The sequence below is a fragment of the Pongo pygmaeus genome, chromosome 23 (assembly GCF_028885625.2).
Source record: "Pongo pygmaeus isolate AG05252 chromosome 23, NHGRI_mPonPyg2-v2.0_pri, whole genome shotgun sequence".
Classification (NCBI taxonomy): domain Eukaryota; kingdom Metazoa; phylum Chordata; class Mammalia; order Primates; family Hominidae; genus Pongo; species Pongo pygmaeus.
The window spans coordinates 54448315-54465273 of NC_085931.1; the positions used below are offsets into that span (position 1 = coordinate 54448315).

The following is a 16959-nucleotide window of genomic DNA, read 5'->3' on the forward strand; positions in this document are numbered from 1 at the left end:
TACCCACTCCCTACCTGCCTGGTTCAGCCAGTGGGGCTCTGAATGTGTCTAGGACCACGGCATCAGAAAATTCCAGCTGTGAACTCAGCAGGTTAGAACTGGGGCAGCCTTGGGAGCTGCCGGTGAGACGCTGTCGGCTCTTCTCCACTAGGAACCGCGGAAGGAAAGCATTTTACTCTGTGACTCAGTCCGTGTTGATGTGGGTGGCTAATTAAATAGAAATATATTTAACTGAAGTATCCCTTTCCTGCCTCGATGGACTCTCAAATCTTGGGGAGCTGATGTTTTCTATTCTTTTTTAAAAAAAAAATGTTGTTGCCATTCATCAAAATGCAATTTGAAAGACCCTGCTGTAGGCCAGATGTTTTTCATTCAGGCTCCATGGGTGAGTCTCAGGAGGGCTCCATGATAATTATGATGATAGCAATAATGATGGTAGTGGTGGTATAGGAGGTGATGGTGGTGATATTGATAATGGTGGTGTATGATGGTGATGATGATGATAATGGTGATGGTGGTGATGGGAGTGATGATGTTGATGTTGATAATGGTGGTGGTGATGATGGTGGTGGTGATGGAGATGATGGTGGTGATAGTGATAGAGGAGGCGGTGGTGGTGATGGAGGTGGTGGTGGTAGTGATGGAGGTGGTGATGATGGAGGTGCTGGTTATGGAGGTTGTGGTAGTGATGGCGGTGATGGAGGTGGTGGTGGTAGTGATGGAGGTGGTGATGAAGATGATGGTGGTGGTGATGGTGGTGTTGGTGATGGAGGTGGTGGTGATGATGATGGAGGTGGTGGTGATGGTGATGGAGGTGGTGGTTATGGAGGTGGTGGTGGTGATGGTGACGGAGTTAGTGGTGATGGAGGTGGTGATGGTGGTGGTGGTAATGATTGAGGTGGTGGTGGTGATGGTGGTGATGATGGAGGTGGTGGTGATGGAGGTGGTGGTAATGACTGAGGTGCTGGTGATGGAGGTGGTGGTGATGGTGATGGAGGTGGTGACGATGGAGGTGGTGATGGAGGTGGTGATAATGATTGAGGTGGTGGTGGTGATAGTGGTGGTGATGGAGGTGGTGGTAATGATTGAGGTGCTGGTGATGGAGATGGTGGTGGTGGTGATGGTGATGATGATGGAGGTGGTGGTGATGGAGATGGTGGTGATGGAGGTGGTGGTAATGGAGGTACTGGTGGTGGTGGTCATGATGGAGGTGGTGGTAATGATTGAGGTGCTGGTGATGGAGGTGGTGGTGGTGATGATGTTGGTGATGATGGAGATGGTGGAGGTGGTGGTGATGGAGGTGGTGCTGGGGGTGATTATAGGGATGATGGAGGTGATGGGGATGATGAACTTGCAATGTGTTGAACACTTACTGTGTACCAGGCCCTGTTTTAAGTACTTTACATGGATTAACTGATTTAGTTATTTCAACAGCCCTATTGAGTATTATCCCCACTTCACAGATGGGAAATTGGGGCATAGAGGTTAAGTTCTTTGTTCAAGATCACACAGGTGGTAAGGAGTGGACCATTGTAACCCAGGTCTAACTGCAAGAAGCACTCGCAGTTGGGTGTAAAATCATGTGTGTGCATGTCAGGGGGTGATACATATTTCTGCAGAGAGAATCTTGGCTTCCTGCAGGCCTGTGTGGATGTGTCTGAGGGAGACGGTGCCCACTAATGGGATTAGCCACTGTCCTTGGTGCTGCCCACCCAGAGGCCGTTCCTTAGCCACAGCTGCCTGGTTTCCTCAATTGGTGGGCACTGCCTGTGGGTGGGGGTCCCTGAGAGAGCCCATACTGGGGGTGCAGGCAGCTCTTCTGTGCTCTGCCCCTCACACTTAATTTTTCCTCTCACAGGCCTGGGGGCAGATCCCCAGGCACAACCCAGAAAACACAGCCAGTCTCATTCCCCAGGCCCCCACCTGTGCAAGGGGCTCTCCTGGAGCCTGCTCATGGCTGGGTGTAGGGGACCCCCTTTCTTCTTCTCCCTCAAGAACTGGGCAGGAGCAACAGCCCTCTTCCTCAAAGCCCAGAGCTTGGCTGGTAGGGGACTGGGAAGGTGGTGGTCTGGTGTGTTCTGCCTGCTTTTAGTACGTTCCCCTGGGGGTTCTGGGGCTTTTCTTTCAAATGAGGGGGATTGGTTTCAGCTTTGGCATTTTGGCTGCAATCCCAAGAACAGGTAAAGTCCTGCTCAACATCCTGTTAACAATTTATTCATTAATTCAGTCCCCTCTCACCCACCATCATTCGTTAAACATAGATTTGCGTGTCTCCTGGGCTGGTGTCTGAAACAATGAAAAGGCCTTTGACCCCAAATAACCAGTGTGGTCACCCATCCTCCTCTGTCACAAGCCCCGTGTCCCAGGAGATGGCTCTGTAGGCTTGAAGGCAGGGTGGGGCAGTGGGGAGAGAACATCAGATCTGGGTTTGAGAATGACTTCTCCACTGACCCACTGTGTGAACCTGGGCACTTTCCGTTCCCTCGCCAAACCTCCATCTTCTGGTCCAGGAGCTGCCAGCATAGGACTAAGTTGGGGTTTTCAAATGGGGTTCCAAGGAGGTGCCAACAGGGTAGTATGTTGGGTTAACAGCCAGGGGTGTCAGTCACCCCACGGAACAGTGCATGGCCCAGGGAGGGATTTCAGTGGCAGCCTTGGGCACTGGTGCTCGTGATGGAGGTGGTGATAGAGGCACTGGCAATGGCAAAGCCCACCCCTCCCCCAGCCTCCACCAACTCTCGCAGCGTGTGGTGGCGGGAGAGTGGTAGTGAGGCACCCTGTCAGGGGCCGGCACACCAGAACCCAAGTCCTGTGCCATCTCACCACTGGGAGCCTCAGTGTCCTCATCTGTAAAAGGAGAATAATGCTAGTCCCTCTTTCACAGGGTTCTTGTAACAGCTGAGCCCATCCCAGTAATGTACATATTTGGGGCCTGGCAGAACAGTAGGTGCACAGGAAATGCTGGTGACTATTTTTATTTTCCAACCCCTGGGCCTCAATTTTCTCATCTACAAAACATGTAGAAGGAGACTTATCTGGCCAACAGTGCTGCAAGGGTGAAGGTCGTCCCAGGGCAGCAGGCGGGGAGGTGATGTGGGGATGGCAACTGCATTACTGTGTAGGGCTGTGTAACTGAGGATCAAATCCAGTGGTGAAAACAACGGAAATTCACTCTCTCACGTTTCTGGAGGCCAGAAGCCTACAGAGGCCTCCACAAGATTGGTTCGTTTTGGGAGGCTCTGAGGGAAAACTCTTCCGGGCCACTCTTCTAGCTGCTGCTTTATTTTGAGACAGGGTCTTGCTCTGTTGCCCATGCTGGAGTGCAGTGGCACAATCTCAGTTCACTGCAGCCTTGACCTCCTGGGCTCAAGCAGTCGTCTCCTACCCCATCCTCTTGAGTAGCTGGGACTACAGGTGTGCGCCATCATGCCCGACTAATTTTTTAAAAATATATTTGTAGAGACAGTGTCTTACTGTGTTGCCCAGGCTGGTCTTGCACTTGAGGGCTCAAACAATCCTCCTGCCTCAGCCTCCCAAAGCACTGGGATTACAGGCATGAGCCACCATGCTTGGCCACGCTGTCGTGGCTTCTGATGGTTGCTGGTATTCCTAGTTGCTAGTGATCCTTGGCCACACTGTCGTGGTTTCTGATGGTTGCTGGTGATCTTGGTCGTTCTTTAGCTTGTGCAAGTGTCACTTCAGTTTCTACCTCCATTGTCACCTGGTGTCCTTCCTTCTGCCGGTGTCTCTATGTTATCACATGGCCCTCTTTTAAGGACACCAGTCATTGGAGGTAAGATCTACATGAATCCAGTATGACCCCATGTTAGCTTGATTTCATCTACAAAGAACCTCTTTATAAATAAGGTCATATTCACAGGTCCTGGGGGTTGGCAACACATCTTTTTGGGGGACACAATTTGATTCACAGTGGTGGTGGTGGTGGTGGTGGTGATGGTGGCTGTCTTAGACCATTCGGGCTGCTACAAGAAAATGCCATAAACTGGGTGGATTCTAAACAACAGAAGTGTGTTTCTCACAGTCTGGAGGCTAGAATTCCAAGATCAAGGTGCTGGCAGATTCCATGTCTGGTGAGGACCCACTTCCTGGTTCATAGATGGCACCTCCTTGCTGTTTCCTTACATAGTGGAAGGAGCAAGGATCTCTCATGCCTCTCCTTATAAGGGCACTGATCCCATTTGAGAGGGCTCCACCCTCATGACCTCATCACCTCCCAGAGACCCCACCTCCTAGTACTAGCACCTTGGGGATTAGATTTCAAAATATTAATTTTGGGGGGATGCAAACATTTAGATCATAGCAATGATTGAGGTAGTGGTGGTGATGGAGGTGGTAGGAGGAGGTGGTGGTGGTGATGGAGGTGCTGGTAGTGGTGACAGGTGTGATGGGGGTGGTGATGATGGAAGTGGTGATGGAAGTGGAGGTGGTGGTGGTGGTGATGGAGGTGGTGGTGGTGATGGAGGTGGTGATGGAGGTGATGGTGGTGATGGTGGTGGTGATGGTGGTGGTAGTGATGGAGGTGGTGATGGAGGTGATGGTGGTGATGGTGGTGGTGATGGTGGTGATGGAGGTGATGGTGGTGATGGTGGTGGTGATGGTGGTGGTAGTGATGGAGGTGGTGATGGAGGTGATGGTGGTGATGGTGGTGGTGATGGTGGTGGTAGTGATGGAGGTGGTGATGGAGGTGGTGGTGGTGGTGATGGTGGTGGTAGTGATGGAGGTGGTGATGGAGGTGATGGTGGTGATGGTGGTGGTGATGGTGGTGGTAGTGATGGAGGTGGTGATGGAGGTGGTGGTGGTGGTGATGGTGGTGGTAGTGATGGAGGTGGTGATGGAGGTGATGGTGGTGATGGTGGTGGTGATGGTGGTGGTAGTGATGGAGGTGGTGATGGAGGTGATGGTGGTGATGGTGGTGGTGATGGTGGTGATGGAGGTGATGGTGGTGATGGTGGTGGTGATGGTGGTGGTAGTGATGGAGGTGGTGATGGAGGTGGTGGTGGTGGTGATGGTGGTGGTAGTGATGGAGGTGGTGATGGAGGTGATGGTGGTGATGGTGGTGGTGATGGTGGTGGTAGTGATGGAGGTGGTGATGGAGGTGGTGGTGGTGGTGATGGTGGTGGTAGTGATGGAGGTGGTGATGGAGGTGGTGGTGGTGGTGATGGTGGTGGTAGTGATGGAGGTGGTGATGGAGGTGATGGTGGTGATGGTGGTGGTGATGGTGGTGGTAGTGATGGAGGTGGTGATGGAGGTGGTGGTGGTGGTGATGGTGGTGGTAGTGATGGAGGTGGTGATGGAGGTGGTGGTGGTGGTGATGGAGGTGATGGTGGTGATGGTGGTGGTGATGGAGGTGGTGGGAGGAGGTGGTGGTGGTGATGGAGGTGCTGGTAGTGGTGACAGAGGTGTGATGGAGGTGGTGATGATGGAAGTGGTGATGGAAGTGGAGGTGGTGGTGGTGGTGACGGAGGTGGTGGTAGTGCTGGTGGTGGTAGTGATGGAGGTGGTGATGGAGGTGGTGGTGGTGGAGGAGGAGGTACTAGTAATGGAGGTGGTGGTGGAAGTGCTGGTTATGGTGGTGGTGGTGGTGATGGAGGTGGTGGTGATGGTGGAGGTAGTGGTGGTGGAGGTGGTGGTGGTGGAGGTGGTGATGGTGGAGGTGGTGATGGTGGAGGTAGTGGTGGTGGAGATGGTGGTGGTGGAGGTGATGGTGGAGGTAGTGGTGGTGGAGGTGGCGGTGTTGGAGGTGGTGGTGGTGGAGATGGTGGTGGTGGAGGAGGAGGTACTAGTAATGGAGGTGGTGGTGGAAGTGCTGTTGATGGTAGAAGTGCTAGTGATGGTGGAGGTGGCGGTGTTGGAGGTGGTGATGCTGGTTACTTTGTTGACATAAAGGGCCCATTCTTGTGGAATCATGCATGGGTGAAACCTAAGGGATGATTCTGATGCTTTTGTTGCAAATGACTGAAAACCCAGTTCAAATGGCTTTGTGTTGGCCCATATAATTGGGAAGTGCTGAGGTAGGGTGGGTGTCTGGTCCAGTTTGATCCAGCTGTTTCTTGGGTAGCTTAACAGCTGCCGACAGCTCCCAAGGCTAGACGCTCACTGTTTATACACAGGGATGATAGTATCCACTTTTCTTCTCCTTGAAAAGAGACTCCCTGCAATTGGAAGGATCTAGGTGATGTGTGTACCACTGAACTGACTAGGGGGAATATCTGGCACTGATGGGTCCAGGTCTTGGCTGGGGAGCAGGCTACCAGGCTGGGATTGCATTTAATGGTCTAGGTCCACCTGGCCCCACCCTCCCAGCTGGGGATGGGCTCAACTCTACCTGGACTCCCTGGCCAGAGCTTCCAGTATAAGCAAGAATGAGCAGTCCACACCTGGAATCTGCTCTCTTTTGATTGGGGGTCCACATACCCCGCCTGGGGGAGGGAGGATGGAGGGGCATCTTCCTGGGGGTGGGGGTGGGAGTATTGGAGAATGTATAATGTTCCCTGTGGATTTTCTTAGAAAGGCTTGGAGCAGGAAAGGTCTTATGAAGAAGCTGATATATATATGTACATATATATGTTCATATATATATGTTCATATATATATGTATTTAGCTTTCTTTTTTTTGGTTATGTAAATAATACTTACAGAAAAACAGAAACTGCAGGTAAGCAGGAGACAGGAGACAGGAAAGAGAATTCCCCGGGGACCCGCAGCCCGCCAGTGGGTCAGAGTCCTGGTGAGTCCCTGCCTTCCCTGGGTGGAGACGTTCCCTGGGTCTCCAGGTAGCGAGCTGGTCCTGAGGGCCCCCTGGCCCGTGGGGAGCTCCGCCTTCCCTGTGACCGCCCTGCACCTTCACCCACCCTCCCTCAACCACCTGCACTTCTTCTACAGGCAGCCCTGGTTCTATGGCTGGGGCTTCAACCTCCCGCGAGGCCAAGCCCTGCTGGAGAAATGGAACCTCATTCCCGAAGGCGTAGACATCCTGATAACCCATGGACCGCCACTGGGTAAGGCTCTGTTTGCCTGGCCCTCCAGCTCGCCCACCTGGGCTGGTGGGTGGGCTCTGGGATGGGGGTCTGGCTGGGCTTGTATAGGGGAGCCGTGGAGGGGCTCTGAGACCCACTTGCTGGGGCACTGAGGACACGTCGCACCATGGTCCCTCTTATTTCCTGAGTGCCCACTGAGAGCAGGAGGCTTGACTTGTTACCTTGTGGGCTCCTCACAACAGCACAGGAGGCCAGAATCACCCACCCATTTGACAGGTGGGACCCTGGAGCTTCGGCTTATGCCTCTGCAGACCCCAGTCCCGGGTGCTGAAAATCACCAGAGCCCTGCACAGGGCTTCCTCCGGGCAGCCCTCACTCCCTCAGAAACCTGGGGTCCCCACTTCCTCACCCCACCCAGCCCAACATCCCCAGGGCCTGTAGACCACCTCCCATCTCTCCTCTCTGCCCCCACCCCACCACCCAATCCACACTGAGGTTATCCCTCATCTGCATACTGCCTCCCCCACCCGCACTGTCCCCTCTGGGGGCTTTCTCAGTTCCCTTCCTTTCCTCATTCCCACAGCCTGGCCATCACCACATCCCTCCCATTCCGCCTCCAAACTGCCTCCCACTCCCCCTTCTCTTCAAGCTGCTGACCCCGCCTCAGTCCAGGACAATGTCTTCTCTCTCTCCCGTGGTCATGGTGGAGGTGGTGGTGATGATGGAGGTGGTGGTGGAGGTGGTGGTGATGATGGAGGTGGTGGTGGAGGTGGTGGTGATGATGGAGGTGGTGGTGGAGGTGGTGGTGATGATGGAGGTGGTGGTGGAGGTGGTGGTGATGATGGAGGTGGTAATGGAGGTGGTGGTGGAGGTGGTGATGGAGGTGATGGAGGTGGTGGAGGTGAAGGTCTTGCCCCTTCCAGTCCACTCACTTTACATCAGCAGGAGGGAGTTCTCTGTATCCTTATGTGTGCTGTGCCACCCCTCTGTGACCCTCTGTGGCTCCCTCAGTCCTCTGAATGAAGTTCAGTCTCCCAGCAGTTCGGCCCATATCAGTGTCTTGCTCCCACCGCCACCTCCAGAAACCCACCATCCCTCCCTCAGTGCTTGGGACCAGTCCCTGTGCTGGGTGACACTGGTCCAGGATAACCCCTGCAGTGTGTGCCTGGGTTGGAGGGCCCCCAGGCGGCAGGGTAGAGGGTTCAGAAACAGCCAAACCCCGTGGGAGACATTCAGGGGTGAGGGAAGCTTGAGGAGTCAGGAGAGATGACTGCTGTTAGGCTGCATGGGGGACTTGCACAAGCTGTGATCCCAGAATTGGAGGAGGAGGGTGAGGTAGAGAAGGCGAGGGGAAGGGTGTCCAGGCCAGAGGCCATGGGGGAGGCTGTGGGGTGAGGCGCAGGACAGCTCGAGTGTCACTGGCTCACACACCAGTTCAGGAAGAAACTCCTGATACCACTTTGTGCCCGTACCCAGCCAGTGCCCCATGGCCCCTCTGCCTCCTCACAAAGTCCAGGAAAGGAAGGTTTTGCCAGCCTCACCCTCACAGGTGGAAGCGGAGGCCTGGGCCCTGGTGTGATTTAAGCAGCACAGGGAGGTTGTAGCCGGGTGCGTGTCACCCCCCCCGAAGCCGCCTGAGTCCTGGGACGGTTCCCGTCAACATTCGGTGTCATTGGTCACTGACAGTGAGGCTCAGCAGCAAAGGCGTCTTGTTCTCTTCCTTCTCTTTTCATTCCCTCCTTTCCCTAGCTCCTTTTTTCCTTCTTTCCTCCCCTCCTCCCTCTTCCTTCTTTCTCTCCCTCTCTCCTTTCCATCCATCCATCTCTCCAAACATGGTGTCGTTTGGCTTCCTGCTCTCCGGACGCCCCGCCCGGGCCCCTTCACACACCGCCCGGCTCCTGTCTCAGGGCTGCCCGTGTGCCAGGCGCTCCAGCTGGTGCTGCCCTTGCATCATCTCCGGACTGTGCGCGCCAGGGCGCCGACGTGCTGGAGACCCTCCCCACAACACACGCTCCAGAATTGCCTCATGCATGGTGGGATCCCAGTGCCCAGCCCAGCACTCTGTTGGATGAAATGGAGGCACAGAGAGGTTAAGTGGCTTGTCCAAGGTCACACAGCCAGTAGGCAGCAGAGCCTGGGACTTCACCCCAGTGTCTGCCCCCAGCCTGTGCCCAACCCATTCCCGGACTCTTTTCTCTGCTTTCCCCTCCTTCTCCCCCTCCTCCTCCTCCCTCATCTTTGTCTCTATCTCTGTCTGTGTCTTCTCTTTATGCCTGTTGCCGCTCATTTGGGCCTTTGAGTGGAAGCTTCCCCTGTCCCCTTCCTGGCAGTTGCAGAAACCTGTTCTGCTCACCCAAACAGAGAGGGGCCGCCATGAACCCTAATTGTTTGCTTGGAGTAATCAATTCTTCTCCGTTTGTGTAGCCATGTGAGGATACTAAGCAGCCACCATCTGGGCGGCTCCAGGAGGCTGGCAGCGGGGGCAGGCGCAGGCGCAGCCACGTGAGCGATGCTGCACCCACAGAGGAAGTTTCTGCTCATGAGTCTGGGCTGTTTAGGAAGTTTCTGACATGGAAATCTCACTCCTGGGCTGTGTGTCAGGACGCCCTGCTCTGCAACTAACCACCAGGGTGCCTGCCTTTGGGACTCACCCGTCCCTCTCTGGCCTCCGTTTGCTGATCTCTGCGGTGGGCGGATGCCACCCTTGAGACCACTCGAGCACAGATGGTCTGGGGGGCGCTAGCAGTTACTGAGCACCCCACCCCAAGTGCCTGGCCCATGCTAAGCTCTTTCAAGGAGGCCCTCACTGCAGCCCTATGGAGGAGGAGGGTGAGGCTTCAAGGTCCTGAATGGTTTCAGTCCCTGAAGCCTGAGGCAGGGCAGGGTTCCGGAGAGCTTGCTCAGGGAGAGTGCAAAGCCGGAGTCCGGAAGCCCCATGCCTCTTCCAGGCTGCAGAAGCTGCTGCTGGGCGTGGGGTGGTGAGGGGCTGGGACAGACCCCGTCATGGCCTCCTGTTGTCTCCCCCATACCAGGCTTCCTGGACTGGGTCCCCAAGAAGATGCAGCGGGTGGGCTGCGTGGAGCTGCTCAACACGGTGCAGAGGCGCGTCCAGCCGCGGCTACATGTCTTTGGCCACATCCACGAAGGTCAGTACGTAGTGGAGACAGGCACCTCACGGGCCAGGGGCTCCTAATGGACCCTCCAGCAGGACCTCCCCTCCGTTCAGCCAGAAGGGAAATAAATAGCCCATTCCTACTGTTCGCTTTGTAACTGCTAACTGCCATACACACCCTGGCTGTCAATGAGCTATCGCTAAATGTTTAGTAATAGGAAGACGACCACATGACCACAACATCCTGCCTAACTTAGGGGGTAAATTTTGCTTCTGGGGAGCCCTGCAACTCTGCTGTGCCTCCAGCCTGGGAAGCCACTGGGAGGTGGGCAGGGGGTTTTCAGAGGAAGGGGCATTTGGGCCGCGACATGGAGGATGCATTATATTTGGTGGGCACACTATGAATCCCTTAAAACTGGTGGCCCTGTCTTGTTGCTTCTATTCCTGGGGCCTGGCATAGAATAGGTGCTTAATAAGTGTGGAGGGACTACCTGTGATGGTGAGGATGATGTCAGCTCCAGTTCTATCATCCACACGGCCACGCCCTGGCCTGTTGCTGTGTGCAGGCATTCCCTAGTAGACCTCAGCCATGCTCACCTGAGCCTCATTTCACCAGTTTGGCACAGATGCCTCTTTTTTTGCTCCTTTTGGATATTTATCCCACCTGCCCAAGGCCTCTCTGTCACATCCCTGCCAGGAAGCATATTGGCTGCTGTGGGATGTCTGGACTGACGTGTTTTCCCCCGGAGGCATCTCCTGGCCTCCTGAACCTCTGTCTGGTTGGACCAGGGACCCCAGGCCTCCACATTGCCTGGTCCACATCAGATCGTTTTCCAGCTCAAAAGCAAGCAAGCCTCAAACCATTCATTCCCTGAGGGCCTCTGCAGCTCATTGTCAAGGTGCAGGAGTGATCAGACCTCACCTGGTCCTGGAGTGGCTCCTGGAGGAGCCCTAGGCACAGAGGAGTCATCAAAGCAGGATGTGAGAGGTCCTGGGAGAGATGGGCAGCTCACGTGCTGTGGGATAATATTAATGGCTGTCATTTTCTGTGGCCCTACTATGGACATGTAGCTCCATCATATCCAAAGTTGCCTGTGACCCAAACCACACCCCCACACAATTGGACAGGCACAATTGGACTCCAAAGAATAGGTCCTCACCCACCCACTAACCACTCCCTTCCTCCCCCGGCACCACACAGGGAAGGGGAAATGTTCCTTCTATCTTGGAGATGACCTGAGCTGAAGGATGAGGGGGATTCTACCAAATAGAGGTGGTGAGAAGAGGGTATGAGGGAGGCAGAGAAAGTACACGACAATGATGATCATGATAGTGATGATGGTGAGAGGATGGTAGTGATAGTAGTAATGATGATGATGGTGGTGGCAATAATGATAGATGATGGCCATGTTCTCAGTGGTGTGGGTAGTGATGATGGTGATAGTAATAATGTCAATGATGATGATGATACTGATGATGATGGTAGTGGTGACAATGGTGATGTGGTGATGATGATAATGATAAACGCAATGATGGTGGTGATGACAATGGTGATGATGATAATGGTAAACGCAATGGTGGTGATGATGACAATGGTGATGATGATAGGTATGCTGGTGATAATAGTGATGATGATAATGATAAGGGTAGTGATGATGATCATGGTGGCATTGGTGATGACACCATTCTTGGTGATGGTGGTGGTGGTGATGAATGATGGTGGTGGTGGTGATGAATGGTAATTATAAGGGTGGTGATGATGTTGATGGTGATAGTAATGATGATGGCATTTTTGATGATGTTGGTGATGGCGGTGGTGGTGGTGATGGCGGTGGTGGTGGTGATAGTGGTGGTGGTGATAGCGGTGGTGGTGGTGATAGCGGTGGTGGTGGTGATAATGGTGGTGATGATAAGGGTAGTGATGATGATGATGTTCATGGTGATAGTGATGATGATGATGGTGATGGTAATGGTGGTGGAGGTAATGGTGAACATGATGATAAGGGTGTTGGTGATGATGATGTTGATCATGATAGTGATGATGATGACATTAGTGATGATGATGATGGTGGTGGTGGTGGTGATGATAAGCGTGGTAATGATGATGTTGATGGTGATGGTGATGATGGCATTTTTGATGATGGTGATGGCGGTGGTGGTGGTGATAATGGTGGTGATGATAAGGGTATTGGTGATGATGATGTTGATCATGATAGTGATGGTTATGACATTAGTGATGATGATTATGGTGGTAGTAGTGGTGAAAAATAGTGATGATCACGATAAGGGTGGTGGTGATGATGATGTTGATGGTGATGATGGTGGTACAGTGGTGGTGGTGATGGTGATGAGGATGGTGGTGAAGATGATGTCGATGATGATGACTCACTGTGTGCTTCTCATGTGCCAGGCACTGGGCCGAGCACAGTACATAGATAATTATCTCATATAATCCTCATAGCAGGCTTGGAAGTGTCATGGATCATTATTATCTCCATTTTACAGATGAAGGGACTGACCTCGAGAGTTTACTAGCTTGCCCCAAACACATTCAGCCCACAGAGGCTGAGTGCCCTGTGACTGCCACACCAACCTGACCACCCTCACTGCTCTGGCTGCTGGCCTGATGGGCATGTGCTTACTTTCCAGGGTATGGTGTCATGGCAGATGGGACGACCACCTATGTGAATGCGTCCATATGCACTGTGAACTACCAGCCCGTGAACCCGCCCATAGTCATCGACCTCCCCACACCCCGGAACTCCTGACTGCTCCTCACTGCCCCTGCCCTGCCCGCCCGTGTCAGCTCCACAGGCCTGGCCCGGCCACTGTTCCTTCCATGCTGAGTTGCCTGGACGACCCATCTGGCTGCGGGGACTGGCCTAGCAGGCAGGTCAGGGCCTTGGAATGACTCTTTAGCCTTCTGTCACCTGGAGTTGGGACCCTGCGCATCCCCATCAGGGGTTCTGTGCTCATTTACTTTTTCTGCGTGTACATCCTGCGTGTACCTCGTTAAAGGACCTACTAAGCTCATGGCCCTGTCGTATTTGGGAAATGACTAAATCTTCATTCTTCTCCCTTGGGCGCCCTCCTGGTTTGGGAAGCTGTTGCTCTTGAATGGGTTTTGGAAGTTACACAAAATTTCCCTCTAACCACGGGTCTGTGTGGCGGCATGCCCCTGGGTTAGGGATGGGTGGGAGGATTCGTGAGCTGCACACAGACAGTCCTTGCTCTCCTCCCAAGTGAGGGAGGAGACAGGCCCAAGGCGGAGGCCCTCCGAGGGAGCATTTAGGGACATCTCAGGAATTCAGACCACACCTGGCCAGGCCCACAGCAGTTTGCCTGGCATTGTTCCCCCGTTTTTCTTCCCGTAGGCATTTTTGTTGACTTGAACAATGACCTGAGTGTCCTAGGCATTCACTCGGAGCCTGGATGATGGGGGCTGGTTCTACAGAATGAGCCACTGGCATGTGTGCCCAGGACCAGCGAGAGGGTTCCCAGTCATGGGGGGATGACGCTTGGTCCCACGGGGAACACACTGCTCTGTAGAACGCGGTAGCCTGGATGGAGGGTTAGGCTGCAGCAGGCCTGCCATGGACATGAACCCATGTCCAGGCACGCACCGACACACATGCACGCACGCACCCCTCTTAATTGAACCAAGTGGGTCCTGTGTTTCTCTTTTCTGCCCTGCAGTGAGGTTCTGTTCCTTGGTGTGGCTTCCCTTGCACTGTTAGGCTGTCTGGCATGCCTGCAGCCGAGGAAGCCCAGGACCAGCCGGCCCTGTGAACAGGAGGGTGACAGGGACCGAGCGGGCCCCAGGCTCCAGCAGCCCCACCTTGGACAGCTTCTTTTTCTTCTTTGAATTAGGACTGGAGGGGGTGGGGCCAGGGCGGTGGTGGGAACCAGTAGGGCCTAGATGAGGGGGGCAGGCAGTCAGGCAGAAATGGGCAAGTTCAGGGTCAGATTCTGTCGTTATTTAATATTTTGTTCATCATGGACTTTTTTCGCATTTACTTTGATTTTTCACATTGCATTAAAGTAGCATTATTTGTCCTGATTGGTGACTTTTTTTGCACCCCCTTTACATTGTACATCTGAGAGAAGGGTGTCACTCCCTCACCCAGGTCCCAGCCCTGGGAACCAGCCTACCGTGAACCCTTTTGCAGATATAGTCTCATTTCATCCTCAGATGGTCCTTCAAGGTAGGTACTTTAGTCCCATTTTAGAGATGAGACAATTGAGGCCAGAGGGGTGTGGTAACTTGCCTGGGGGCTCACAGCACAAAAGGAGCAGAGGCAGGATCTGACCCTTGTTCTCTGGCCTCACTGCCCTCACTTTGCCATGACCCCAAGTTATGTCCCTACAAAGCAATGCATGGTCCAAGGCTCTTTTTATTGTATTTTTATTTTTAAGGGTCCTGTTCAAAACTGGTCTGAGCTCTGAGGAGTCCTGAACCCTAGGTGCAGCATCCTAGCATCCTGGGAGTCCTTTTCTGCCCACGCTGAGCTGGGCTTCTCGAGGGGTGGGGCTGCTCTCCCTGGAAGCCTAGCAGCAGCACTGTGTCGGGCTGGCTGAAGCTGAGCGCCGTGGGATGCAGGGCTCCAGGAATCCCATTTGGCTGAAGGGGTTCCTGTAGCCAGGGATGTTTATGAGGTCTCTCTGATGCCCCAGGCGCAGGGCATGTGTGCGGGTGGAGAAAAGCAGGCCCTTTCAGTGCCAGCTCCACTCAATTTCTATGTGGACCAAGAACTATAAACTTAAAAAAAAATTTTTCCTAAGGTATCTTCAGAATATGGTGTATTTTTATGTGGAAAAGAAAAGTTATGAAGGCAGCTGTTACTTTAAGAGAAAATTCATTAAAAGTCCTCGAGATATGAAGATGACGGCGTGCTTCTCAATCATTTTGGCGTAACTTGATTGTGGCTGTAATTTTTTTTTTTTTTTTGTCAAGCATGTCAGACAATAAAGTCTTTGTAAAAAGAGAAGTCCACGCGGCGCCTCTTCCTTCCAAATCTCTGGCTGTTGTCTGGGACACGTCGGGGCAGCGTGGTGTCCTCTTGCAGAATGCTGAGGCCTGGACAGAGCTTGGAGGCCGAAGACCTCCTGTGTGGCAGCAGTCGGTGTCCCTCTGCTTGCTTTAACCTCCCCAGGGGCGGGGGGATCCCAGAGGTGGTGGTGTGGGCAGTTCTGGGTCCTCTTGTGTACAAATACTTGGCTGCCTGGTCTCCCAAAACAGAACACCTCCAGAGGCCTTAGCGCTGGACTTTTCCTGGAAATGGCATGTTCAGCCCAGCCCCTGTGAAACATAGGGTCCAGACATTGCCCAGGAGAAACACTGGCAGGTACAACGACCCTAGTCTGAAAGCCCCCAAGCTGCAAAAGTTCTGTCATTTTTATCCATCTGTCCATCCATCCCTCTATATACCATCCACCCCTCCTTCCACCATCCATCCATCCATCCATCCCTCATCCCTCCATCTATCCATCCCCCATCCCTCCATCTATCCATCCCCCATCCCTCCATCTATCCATCCCCCATCTATCCATCCATCCCCCATCCATCCATCCCCCATCTATCCATTCATCCATCCCCCATCCATCCATCCCCCATCTATCCATTCATCCATCCCCCCTCTGTCATCCATCCATCCCCCATCTGTCCATCCATCCCTCCATCTATCCATCCCCCCATCCATCCATCTATCCATCCATCTCCCATCCATCCATCCATCTCCCATCCATCCATCCATCCCCATCCATCCATCCATCCCTCCCTCCATCCATCCATCCATCCATCCCTCCCTCCCTCCATCCATCCCCCATCTATTCATCCATCCCCCATCCATCCATCCCTCCCTCCATCCATCCATCATCCATCCATCCCTCCCTCCATCTATCCATCTTCCATCCATCATCCATCCATTCATCCATCCATCCATCCCCCATCCTTCCATCCTTCCCTCCCTCCCTCCCTCTATCCATCCATCTCTCCATCTATCCATTCCCCATCCATCCATCCCCCATCTATCCATCCATCCATCCCCCATCTATCCATCCATCCATCCCCCATCTATCATCCTTCCATCCCCCATCCCTCCATCCATCTATCCCCCATCTATCCATCCATCCATCCTCTCATCCATCCATCCCCCATCTATCATCCATCCATCCATCCATCCCCCATCCCTCCATCCATCCATCCCCATCTGTCCATCCATCCCCCATCTGTCCATCCATTCCTCCATCTATCCATCCCCCATCCATCCATCTATGCATCCACCCCCCATCCATCCATCCATCCATCCCCCACCTATCCATCCATCCCCCATCCATCTATCCATCCCTCCCTCCATCCATCCCTCCCTCCATCCATTCATCCTCCATCTATCCATCTAACCATCCCCCATCCATCCCTCCCTCCCTCCCTCCATCCATCATCCATCCATCTCTCCCTCCATCCATCCATCATCCATCATCCATCCATCCATCCATCCATCCCCCATCCATCCATCCCCCATCCATCCACCCATCCATCCCCCATCCATCCATCCATCCCTCCATCTATCCATCCCCCATCCAGCCATCCCCCATCTATCCATCCATCCATCCCCCATCTGTCCATCCATCCATCCCTCCATCTATCCATCCCCCATCTGTCCATCCATCCATCCCTCCATCTATCCATCCCCCCATCCACCCATCTATCATCCATCCCCATCTATCCATCCATCCCCCATCCATCTATCCATCCCTCCCTCCGTCCATCCATCCCCCAGCTATCCATCCATCCCCCATCCACCCATTTATCCATCCCTCATTCATTCTTCCATCCCTCCATTCACCCCC

At 53.6% G+C, this 16959-nt stretch overlaps 1 protein-coding gene across 2 annotated transcripts in view; it reads left to right on the top strand.

Annotated features, from left to right (window-relative positions):
• Positions 1–15098, top strand: part of MPPED1 (metallophosphoesterase domain containing 1) — a 93918-nt gene extending 78820 nt beyond the window's left edge. For both annotated transcript variants that reach the window (XM_054470027.2, XM_054470028.2), the window contains exons 5-7: positions 6904–7019; positions 10031–10144; positions 12760–15098. In XM_054470027.2, coding sequence (XP_054326002.1) covers positions 6904–7019; positions 10031–10144; positions 12760–12878 — 349 coding nt within the window. In that variant the 3' untranslated portion in view covers positions 12879–15098. The remainder of the gene's footprint in view (positions 1–6903; positions 7020–10030; positions 10145–12759) is intronic.
• The last annotated feature ends 1861 nt before the right edge of the window (positions 15099–16959 follow it).